Source organism: Aegilops tauschii, chromosome 5 (genome assembly GCF_002575655.3).
Source record: "Aegilops tauschii subsp. strangulata cultivar AL8/78 chromosome 5, Aet v6.0, whole genome shotgun sequence".
NCBI classification, from domain to species: Eukaryota; Viridiplantae; Streptophyta; class Magnoliopsida; order Poales; family Poaceae; genus Aegilops; species Aegilops tauschii.
The window spans coordinates 11,885,132-11,896,791 of NC_053039.3; the positions used below are offsets into that span (position 1 = coordinate 11,885,132).

At 46.8% G+C, this 11,660-nt stretch overlaps 1 protein-coding gene across 2 annotated transcripts; it reads left to right on the top strand.

Moving 5' to 3' along the window:
* Positions 1-6,337: 6,337 nt before the first annotated feature.
* LOC109755888 (uncharacterized protein At1g76660) lies at positions 6,338-10,095 on the top strand. Of its 2 annotated transcripts, none has more exons than XM_020314765.4 (3): positions 6,338-6,731; positions 7,881-9,123; positions 9,535-10,095. In XM_020314765.4, the coding sequence occupies exons 1-3, from the start codon at positions 6,660-6,662 to the stop codon at positions 9,762-9,764; spliced, it is 1,545 nt and encodes a 514-aa protein (XP_020170354.1). In that variant the 5' UTR covers positions 6,338-6,659; the 3' UTR covers positions 9,765-10,095. The 2 variants fall into 2 exon arrangements, with proteins under 2 accessions (XP_020170354.1, XP_020170355.1); XM_020314766.4 differs by having other exon boundaries at positions 6,388-6,731; positions 7,884-9,123.
* The last annotated feature ends 1,565 nt before the right edge of the window (positions 10,096-11,660 follow it).

The following is an 11,660-nucleotide window of genomic DNA, read 5'->3' on the forward strand; positions in this document are numbered from 1 at the left end:
GAAGGAATCGGTCCACCGTAAGTAAGCGGAGGTTCCACATGGGCAAAGATGTCGTTGCCATTTTTACCACTAGAAGAAGGAGCCTTTTCACTAGTAGCTTCCCCCTTGTCGGGGTTAGCATCCGTCACCTTGTTAGTGGGATCACCCACTTTCATTGGTGCGGTGGATAGTTTAAGTCCTTCTAAGAATTTGTTAAACATGCTTTCAACCTCGGTCATCATGGAGGTTTTCAATGTGTCCAACACCACATTGAATTCCTCACGAGAACTGTGGTTCCCCCATCGGCCGTAGACGAGATCGGATTCACACCGGAGTGCTCCTCCCCACCGTCTACGGTGTCAACCATACTCTTCGGACGGCAAAGTCCTTAATAAAGAGACGAGGCTCTGATACCAATTGAAAGGATCGATATAGTTGACTAGAGGGGGTGTGAATAGGCAACTAACAATTTTTAGCTTTTCTTTACCAATTTAAACTTTGCATCAAAGTAGGTTGTCTAGATATGCAACTAGGTGGGCAACCTATATGATGCAACAACAAAGAGCACACAAGCAAGCTAGGGATATAACACAAATAAGCCTGCACAAGTAAAGGCACGAGATAACCAAGAGTGGAACCGGTGAAGACGAGGATGTGTTACCGAAGTTCCTTCCTTTTGAGGGGAAGTACGTCTCCGTTGGAGCGGTGTGGAGGCACAATGCTCCCCAAGAAGCCACTAGGGCCACCATATTCTCCTCACGCCCTCACACGACGCGAGATGCCGTGATTCCACTATTGGTGCCCTTGGATGCGGTGACCGGACCTTTACAAACAAGGTTGGGGCTCTCTCCACAACCGAATTGGAGGCTCCCAACGAAACCGCGGAGCTTCACCACAATGGAATATGGCTCCGAGGTGACCTCAACCATCTAGGGTGCTCAAACACCCAAGAGTAACAAGATCTGCAAGGGACGAGTGGGGGGAATCAAATTTCTCTTGGTGAAAGTGTAGATCTGGGCCTTCTCAACCAATCCCTAGAAAATCAACAAGTTTGATTGGCTAGGGAGAGAGATCGGGCGGAAACGAGCTTGTGGAGCAACAATGGAGTTTTGGGGGAGAAGAGGTGAGTCTTCTTGGAGAAGAAGACCCCTTTATATAGTGGGGGGACACATCCAACCGTTATGCAGCCCGCAGCCTGCATCTGGGCGGTACTACCGCTGCCACAAGCAGGCATAGGGCAACCAGGGCTGAGGAAGGAGAAGTACACGCACTAGGGCGGTACTACCGCCATGTGGGCGGTACTGCCGCCGATAAGCGGTACTGCAGCTCCCTACAGCTGCTGGAAAACAGAGGAGGGCAGCGAGCTGAGCGGCAGCTGGAGCGGACGTAGGAGCGGTACTACCGCTAATAAGCGGTACTACCGCGCCCTACTGCCGTCCCTACTACCGCTCCCCTGCGTGGTCCTTTACGGAAACCCGACACAAAAAATGAGACCACGGCAGGGGCGGTAGTACCAGCGGCACTAGCAAGCGGTACTACCGCCCTGACCGCGGTACTACCGCTTAGCACTCAGCACCCCTTGTTTTGCACAACACGAATACTCCAAAGAAGCAGGAAGAAGGAGAGGTGTAAGGAAAGTGTGAACGATGATTCCACCCATACTCTTCCGAAACGGATCCCCTCTTGATAGTACGGTTATCCCTACGACTCAATTCCACCGAAAAGAAAGGAGGGAAAATAATCCGTCTAAAGTGAAGTCCTCGAGGGGTAACAATCGCAAAGTGCCCTTATATTAGATAACCTGAAAAGCTCAATGCACACGATTAGTCCGCAAATGTATTGTCATCAATCACCAAAACAAACCAGGGAAAATAATGCCCTAACAACAACAGCACAGGCCATCTATCTACAACAACATAGACATGCAAAATACTATCAGGTACTAAGTTCATGATAAATTAAAGTTCAATTAATCAAATTACTTAAGAACTCCCACTTAGATAGATATCCCTCTAATCATCTAAGTGATTACGTGATCCATATCAACTAAACCATGTCCGATCATCACGTGTGATGGAGTAGTTTTCAATGGTGAACATCACTATGTTGATCATATCTACTATATGATTCACGCTCGACCTTTCGGTCTCAGTGTTCAGAGGCCATATCTGCATATGCTAGGCTCGTCAAGTTTATCCCGAGTATTCTGCATGTGCAAAACTGGCTTGCACCGTTGTATGTGAACGTAGAGCTTATCACACCCGATCATCACGTGGTGTCTCGGCACGACGAACTTTCGCAACGGTGCATACTTAGGGAGAACACTTGTACCTTGAAATTTAGTGAGAGATCATCTTATAATGCTACCGTCGAACTAAGAAAAATAAGATGCATAAAGGATAAACATCACATGCAATCAATATAAGTGATATGATATGGCCATCATCATCTTGTGCCTTTGATCTCCATCTCCAAAGCACCGTCATGATCACCATCGTCACCGGCGCGACACCTTGATCTCCATCGTAGCATCGTTGTCGTCTCGCCAACTATTGCTTCTACGACTATCGCTACCGCTTAGTGATAAAGTAAAGCAATTACATGGCGATTGCATTTCATACAATAAAGCGACAACCATATGGCTCCTGCCAGTTGCCGATAACTCTGTTACAAAACATGATCATCTCATACAATAAAATTTAGCATCATGTCTTGACCATATCACATCACAACATGCCCTGCAAAAACAAGTTAGACGTCCTCTACTTTGTTGTTGCAAGTTTTACGTGACTGCTATGGGCTGAGCAAGAACCGTTCTTACCTATGCATCAAAACCACAACGATTTTTCATCAAGTATGTGCTGTCTTAACCTTCAACAAGGACCGGGCGTAGCCACACTCGATTCAACTAATGTTGGAGAAACTGACACCCGCCAGCCACCTGTGTGCGAAGCACGTCGGTAGAACGAGTCTCGCGTAAGCGTACGCGTAATGTCGGTCCGGGCCGCTTCATCCAACAATACCGCCGAATCAAAGTATGACATGCTGGTAAGCAGTATGACTATTATCGCCCACAACTCACTTGTGTTCTACTCGTGCATATAACATCTACGCATAAACCTGGCTTGGATGCCACTGTTGGGGAACACAGTAATTTCAAAAATTTCCTACGCACACGCAAGATCATGGTGATGCATAGCAACGAGAGGGGAGAGTGTAGTCCACGTACCCTCGTAGACCGAAAGCGGAAGCGTTATGACAACGCGGTTGATGTAGTCGTATGTCTTCACGATCCGACCGATCCTAGTACCGAAGACACGGCACCTCCGCGATCTGCACACGTTCAGCTCGGTGACGTCCCACGAACTCTCGATCCAGCTGAGTGTCGAGGGAGAGCTTCGTTAGCACGACGGCGTGATGACGGTGATGATGAAGCTACCGGCGCAGGGCTTCGCCTAAGCACTACGACGATATGACCGAGGTGGATTATGGTGGAGGGAGGCACCGCACACGGCTAAGAGATCAATGATCAACTTGTGTGTCTATGGGGTGCCCCCCTCCCCTGTATATAAAGGAGTGGAGGAGGGGGAGGGCCGGCCCTCTCTATGGCGAGCCCTAGGGGAGTCCTACTCCCACCGGGAGTAGGATTCCCCCTTCCAAGTAGGAGTAGGAGAGGAAGGAAGGAGGAGAGAGGGAGGAAGGAAAGGGGGGCCGACCCCCTTCCCAATTCGGATTGGGCTTGGGGGGGGGGGGCTTCTAGGACGCCTCCTCCTCTCTCCCACTAAGGCCCAATAAGGCCCATACACTCACCGGGGGATTCCAGTAACCTCCCGGTACTCCGTAAATGCCCGAACTCACCCGGAACCATTCCGATGTCCAAACATAGCCATCCAATATATCGATCTTTATGTCTCGACCATTTCGAGACTCCTCGTCATGTCCATGATCATATCCGGGACTCTGAACTACCTTCGGTACATCAAATCACATAAACTCATAATACCGATCGTCACAGAACGTTAAGCGTGCGGACCCTACGGGTTCGAGAACTATGTAGACATGACCAAGACTCGTCTCCGATCAATAACCAATAGCGGAACCTGGATGCTCATATTGGTTCCTACATATTCTACGAAGATCTTTATCGGTCAAACCGCATAACAACATATGTTGTTCCCTTTGTCATCGGTATGTTACTTGTCCGAGATTCGATCGTCGGTATCTCAATACCTAGTTCAATCTCGTTACCGACAAGTCTCTTTACTCGTTCCGTAATGCATCATCCCGCAACTAACTCATTAGTCACATTGCTTGCAAGGCTTATAGTGATGTGCATTACCGAGAGGGCCTAGAGATACCTCTCCGACAATCGGAGTGACAAATCCTAATCTTGATCTATGCCAACTCAACAAGTACCATCGGAGACACCTGTAGAGCACCTTTATAATCACCCAATTACGTTGTGACGTTTGGTAGCACACAAAGTGTTCCTCCGGTATTCGGGAGTTGCATAATCTCATAGTCATAGGAACATGTATAAGTCATGAAGAAAGCAATAGTAACATACTAAACGATCAAGTGCTAAGCTAACGAAATGGGTCAAGTCAATCACATCATTCTCTAATGATGTGATCCCGTTAATGAAATGACAACTCATGTCTATGGCTAGGAAACTTAACCATCTTTGATTCAACGAGCTAGTCAAGTAGAGGCATACTAGTGACACTCTGTTTGTCTATGTATTCACACATGTACTAAGTTTCCGGTTAATACAATTCTAACATGAATAATAAACATTTATCATGATATAAGGAAATATAAATAACAACTTTATTATTGTCTCTAGGGCATATTTCCTTCAAAACCCTATATCGGTAGTTTTATTTGTATCAGCCCTATAATTTTGTTATCGCCATGTTTAACGTTCTCGTTGAATTCTGTAGATGCTAGTATCTAACATAGTGCGTTATGTGGGCTCTTAGGGATAGGTGTGTGAGGTAGTTTGTATTATTCGAACTCCATTTTCTTCAATGAAAATGATGTCGTGTCGCCCCCTTGATATGTTTGTTCTTCTAACTAGCTACAAACAGTGTAATTATTTCTTCTCCACCCATTTTTGTTAGCTTGTACATATTTTATAGTACAATTTTAATAGGAAAGCCATAGTGAAATTTCTATTTGTGTAAAGTTTCCAAAAATGGCACCTCTAAGAAGGGAATGATGTCATAAATGTTGTTGCCATTCAATATAGATGGAAACGACCCAACCAATAAAGTCATGCAAGACTTAGTATAGAGAACCAGGAAAACCACCTCTACTAAATTTTCATGACGGTAGTGCGCCTCACTGCAAAGTCCCATGCCTCCAGAGAGTCGACACCCTCACGCTAAGCACTATAGGTGCCTTCTGAAGTCCACATGACAAGTAGCATCACATCCAAACTATCTTACGGATCTAGTACATATGTACCACAACTGTGAGCCATGCTCATTGTCCCGCCGCTCGCCCGGCTAGAGCACACTCGCCGCTATTGTCCTATCTTCATGTCATACTACCCGAGAGGTTGGAGACCAATCCTCATGACCATCACGAGTTGCCCACCATTGCGCATGTCAGGAACCACGACACGCCGGTGCTACCCCGACAACCAGTGCTGACGCAACCGCTTAAATGCTGTGGGTTCAAATCCACTAAAGCTCTAAAGGATCTTAATTTTCTGCACATATATGAACAAACCTAATAATGTAATAAAAATTTCAAAGCCCCAAAGCATACACATGGAATCATCAGCACGATACGTGTACCTATACCATATCAGAGCATTACCGTTGACAAACTAGTCACAAACTCATAATTGGCACCAGATCCTGAATGTGCCAGTCACAACACTGCTCCAGACACCCTAATTGACAAAGGAGGAAAAATGCGCCATTGCACTGCCCCCCCCCCCCCCCCCCCCACACACACACCGGCAAGATGCCATAGTCACGCTTCATCATCCAGGACCACAACTGACACCAAGTCAAGAGCCCCGCTACCACCACCCGCCGCGCTGGATCTTTCGTTGGCTTCATCCGGCAGCAGCGACAGAGGGGAGCTGAGGAGGAGGAAGAGGAGATGGTTAATGTATAGTATCAAGATGAAGCTAAATAAACAAGCTAATATTTTCATGGGCAACTGGGTTGACATCGTCATGTGTCTAACTCCTGGATCAATTCTTGTTCTCAGCAATTTTTTGGTGTTTGAATTGAAAATAAATAAATCATTGCAATGGAAGATGATTAGCCAAGCCAAGCGGGCCCCGCATCTCACTCCCCCATCTTCTCCTTTTCCCGTTCTCTCTCCCCTCACTCACTCACTCACTCCCGCACGCCTCCTCCCCAAGCTCCCCCCATCGCAAGAACCAACTTTTGCCCCCAAATCCCCCCCTAAACTCTCCAATCCCCTCCCCCCATTGCGAGATCCCGCACCAGATTCGATCTCCCCCCTCCCAAAACCCACGAGGGACCCGTCTCCGTCCCCGAATCCGCCGTTTCCCTCCCCCGAATCTGGCGGCCGGAGATCGGGCGCGGGAGCCGGCGTCCGGCGGAGCTCGATCTGTCCGTCCGAGCTGAGGCGGACCGCGAGGAGGCTAGCTGCGGCGCGGCATTGGGCTTCGGCGCGCTTTTTCGACAAAAAGAATGGCGGCGCCGGGGAGCAGTAATGGCGGTGGCGGCAGCAGATCCCAGCAGCAGCAGCCGCAGCAGGACAAGGTATATGCGCGCACGCTTACATGTGATGTGTGATTTTCTTGCGCGCGCAGTGGCTCGCTCGCTTGCTTTAGAGGCTGATGTGTACAGGGTACCTGCCGAAATTTGGCAGAGCTCACTGCGTACCAACTGTACCGGCCACTAGCTGATGCAACTGAAGCACCTTTAATTGTGCTTTCCTGTGTACTGCTCCACTGATTGCTCCCTGCTGCTATGCATGCACAGGCATAACATGCTGCTGAACTGAACTGAATTGACAGTAATTTTGCTGTCAGTCCATGTTGAATTGCATGCATTTTGCACTCGACCAGCCACTAATTTTGCAGAGACAGCATCATTTGGAGTGTGTATCTCTCCCCATTATCCATGGGTATTGTCGATATACAACAACAACAACAACAAAGCCTTTAGTCCCAAACAAGTTGGGGTAGGCTAGAGGTGAAACTAAGTATATAACTAACTGATGGATCTTTTCCCCTTATATTCACAGAGGTCGGTAGTCATGTGCAATTTCATCTTTGACTGACCGGGCTAGTACATTGTCCTTTCAGCTCTAAGCTAGTTGAAATGCATGCATTTTGCACTCGTTCAGTCAGTAATTTTGCAATGCCACAGCATCATCTATAGTATGTTTCTCTCCCACTCCTCCATGGATATTGTAGATTTACATGTATGTGACTGACTGGTGGATTTGGGCTTCTGTTCAAATTTATATTTGTCAAAGTGTTGAGGCTAAGGGCCAAAGTAAGCACAAACTGTGTGGTGCTATGCGAGGATCCTTTTGCACTTTTTCATATTCTTGGGAGATATGTGCATGCTTTGATGACTGATACAACAGTTTTTATGTTATATGTGCGACATCATCTCGTTATGCTTATGAAGTTTGGTCCAATTTTCCTTCTCATGATTAATAATGAAGGAATGAAGTTTCCTTTCTGTACAGAGTTCAGTAGTCATGTGCAATTTCGTCGTTGGCTGAGCTAGTACATTACATCGTTCTTCTTTTCAACTCTAAACTAGTTCTTTGTTCTTCTGCGCAGTCAATTTTGTGTATCTTTCTTTGCCTGTCAATAATTAGCAGGGTAGTTTTTATTTTGTTTAATCAAATCCATGTACTTGCACTACTAATACATGTTTCACTGTTCTTAACAGCAGAGTATATGGGCTGGCTGTTTCTCTGGCTTGTCATGCTTCGGGGCGCAGAAGGGTGGAAAGCGTATAGTTCCTGCAGCACGTATGCCCGACGGGAACGCTTCGACTAACCGTGGAAATGCTCAGTCTGGTGGCAATCCCAACCAAAATGGGGCTATGAATCTGTCCCTTCTCGCGCCACCGTCATCGCCGGCATCCTTCTCCAACTCTGCACTTCCTTCGACTGCCCAGTCACCTAACTGCTTCCTGTCAATCTCTGCAAATTCTCCTGGTGGCCCAACATCTAACATGTTTGCTGTTGGACCATATGCCAATGAGCCGCAGCTCGTCTCGCCTCCAGCAGCCTTTTCGACCTACACAACCGAGCCATCCACAGCACCACTGACCCCTCCTCCTGAACTGGCTCATGCAACCACTCCATCCTCTCCAGATGTCCCGTACGCTCGGTTCCTTTCGTCGTCTATGGGTCTTAAAACTGCAGGCAAGGAGCACAACATGCATTACTACTCTGGTGGTTCAGGGCTCCAGGGTCCTTATCCACTTTACCAACCAGGGAGCCCTTCCAGCAGCCTCATTTCGCCTGCCTCGGTGACTCCGAGGACTGGCCTCTCCTCGCCTATCCCTGAGCAAAATGTTCCCACTGCTGCTCACTGGAAGACGTCTAGGTCGGCCTGCGACACGCCGTACTCCATTGCTTCGCCCATACCAGAGCAAGAGGTCCCTACTGCACACTGGAAGACCTCCAGGTCTGCCTGTGACACGCCGTACTCCAGGACATCGCCCTCGAACATCTTCGGGCTTGATTCAGCTGCCACAAGAAACTCCCTGCTAGATAGCAACTTCTTCCGCCCGGCTGCATCTGCTCAGTTCTACCTGGATCAGGCTTACAATGGTGGGAGGCTCAGTGTCTCAAGGGACAAGCAAGATGCCGACGAGGTCGAAGCATACAGGGCATCGTTTGGGTTCAGTGCAGATGAGATGGTTACGAGCACTCAGCGTTACGCGGAAGCACCAGATGCCACGCTTGATGAGGGATTCAGCATATCCCCATTTGGAAACAGTGCCCCTGTTAACAACACAGAGGAGGTGTGCCTGTTCAATGATCCCCTGCCTAATCATGAGGTTCAGAAGGTGGGTAAGATGGGTAGATCACTTTCGAATGCAAAAGAGATGATGACAAGCCCCTCAAAAAAGGCAGCAGACCAGCTTCCACATAAGGCAGTGCACCTCGATATATTCAAAGGTGAATGTCCTGACTTCCAACCCCAACCATTCATTCATTCTGTTATAGTACCGATCTTTGTATGCCAGAATCACCAATATTGTTGGTTTTCTTCACTCAGAACAATGTATAATTAGCAAGTAACTTGAACTATACTAGCACCGGCTCCATAGCCTGAACCTGAATGCTGGTGTTGTGCAATGTTTCTGCAATCTTGCTTCCAACCCCAGCCATTCATTCATTCTGTTATAGTACTGATCTTTTTACACCAGAATCATTAATATTTGTTGGTTTTCTTCACTCAAAATAATGTATAATTATGCAGTAACTTGAACTATACTTAGTACCGTCTCCATAGCCTGAACTTGAATTTCGGTGTCATGTCGATGTTTCTGCAATCTTACTCACTGCTCCTTCCCTTTCTTACCGCAGGAACAAAAGGGGGGTATCTGTCCGAGGACGACACGTTGGCTGCAAAAGACTGCCATCCATTCAGGATGACTCGAGACGAGATATCTCTGAAACCGATAGAGGTGAGGAAGAAGGCCCCAGCCGGGCAGGCGTGCTCGGGCGCGGAGGTCGAGTTCAGGAGGGCAAGGAGCCTGAGAGAGGCCAACAGCGTCTTGTCGTGGCGCAGCACGCTGTCAAGGCAACTACAGTAATGGATGGATGGTGCACTAGCTAATATATTCAGGATAAGTAAGTTGAAGAGTGAGCTTCCTCCCTTGGCCGAGCCGCCTAGCGTGCATGTCGTCATCGATCGGAGGTGTTAGAAGTAAGTAATCTGTCGTAGTCGCAGAGCGAGTAGCCTGTATCTATGCACTACCCATATATGTCTGGGGATCCTTTCTACTGCTAGCCCAGATGGATATGTGATGACCAACCAGCAGCTTGTATTCAGTTTCAGATTGCCATGTTCCTCTTCTGTTTTATGGAGACTCTGTAACCATTAGCCGGCCTGCACAATGGAATGAAATGAAAGGGCGTTGCTCCTGTCCTGATCCGCCGCCTGAATACTCGCTTGCGTACGCGATTTGCTGCAAGTAACTGAATCTGATCTTGAGTAGCATAGTTCACAGCAGCAGCAGCAGCATTGACAATGTTGGTAAAATTAATCAAAATGAACGCGAGCTGACCTTGCATACTTTGAAATTTTGAATCAGTGTGCTTCTGCTTGCTTCCAGGAAGGAAGACTTTTGTTATATGCATCAACACCATCAGGTTGTTCTCTGCCTTTCTACAGTTGTTACATAATGCATTTGTTCTCACAGAGTTGCAATTTGTACTTAGCTGTTGTTACATAATGCATTTGTTCTCACATTCTGAACAATGTACGCGGCGTCTCATAGACTATTTATGCAATTGGGTTAGGGTTAGGCAGAGATGCAACATATTATACCCCTGAAACCTCCAGCTCCTCCCCTGTTCTTCCTCCCAGGCTCTCTCTAGCACATTCTTCCTCCCAGGCTCACTCAAGTCTCAACCACATCTCTCTGAGAACTGTTTCCGCTCAGCGTAACGGTATGGATCGTTGCCACCGTGACACTTTGTCGACGACACACTTCCGTTGTCATCTCTGCTTCCATTATGAAAAGCCTCTGTCTGATCAGTGACCATGCGCGTGTCTACAAAGAAACAATTGGTTGTTTCACTCCAGCTTTCCGAATTAAATACACTAACAACATACAAGATCTATGGCCTTACACTTTTTTTCCATCACAACAAATACTGGGAGATCTAGCAGACACACAGTGGCATAGATGGCCTTGCACTTTTTTCCATCATAAAGACAAAACCACAATGTTGGTAGAAGTTCCTTTTCCTGCAGCAACGTCACGGTGTGTCTGCTAGATCTCCCAGTTGTAAGGAATCTATCGAAATGAATACCAGCTGCCCTTGTATAATTTGATTCAGTAGTGTGCTTCTGCTTGATTCCAGGAAGAGCTCTGTTGTGATATGCATCAACACCATCAAGTTGTTCTCTGTCTTGCTACAATTCATGGTGATTGGGATTGTATAAGACTTGCAATTTGTAGTTAACTCTAGTCATATAGTGCATTTATCTCGCATTCTAAAGATTGTACACAGCATTTCATATACTCCTCCGTCTCAAAATAATCGTCGCTGATTTAATACAAAGTTGTACTAACTTTGTACTAGCCTTGTTCTAAATCTGCGACACTTATTTTGGGACGCAGGGAGTATCATTTATGCTACTACCTCCATCTCGGTGAATAAGTCATTCGCGTAGTTCTAGGTTGACGATTCTAAAAAAAAAGAATCTCGGTGAATAAGTCATTCGCGTAGTTCTAGGTCGACGATTTAACTATCAATCTAAATATGTATTATATGTGACCAAAAATATATATTTAGAAACTACATCCGTGTAGAAATCTAGTGATATATTTTTCAGGACATATAACACATATTTAATTCCTCAAATCGATGATCTAGAACTACGCGAATGACTTATTCACCGTTTGAATTGCGCATAAATAATCATACCGTTTACTTCCAAACCATGTTACTTAAGCCAGGGCCCTGAGGGTCAATGCTTA

What these genes read in the sequence shown, in the direction of transcription:
- LOC109755888 (XM_020314765.4), top strand. Translation starts at nt 6,660, where the DNA reads ATGGCGGCGCCGGGGAGCAGTAATGGCGGTGGCGGCAGCAGATCCCAG. An exon ending in AGCAGCCGCAGCAGGACAAG is followed by an intron (nt 6,732 to 7,880) that starts GTATATGCGCGC and finishes TGTTCTTAACAG; the next exon opens with CAGAGTATATGGGCTGGCTG. An exon ending in GCACCTCGATATATTCAAAG is followed by an intron (nt 9,124 to 9,534) that starts GTGAATGTCCTG and finishes TTCTTACCGCAG; the next exon opens with GAACAAAAGGGGGGTATCTG.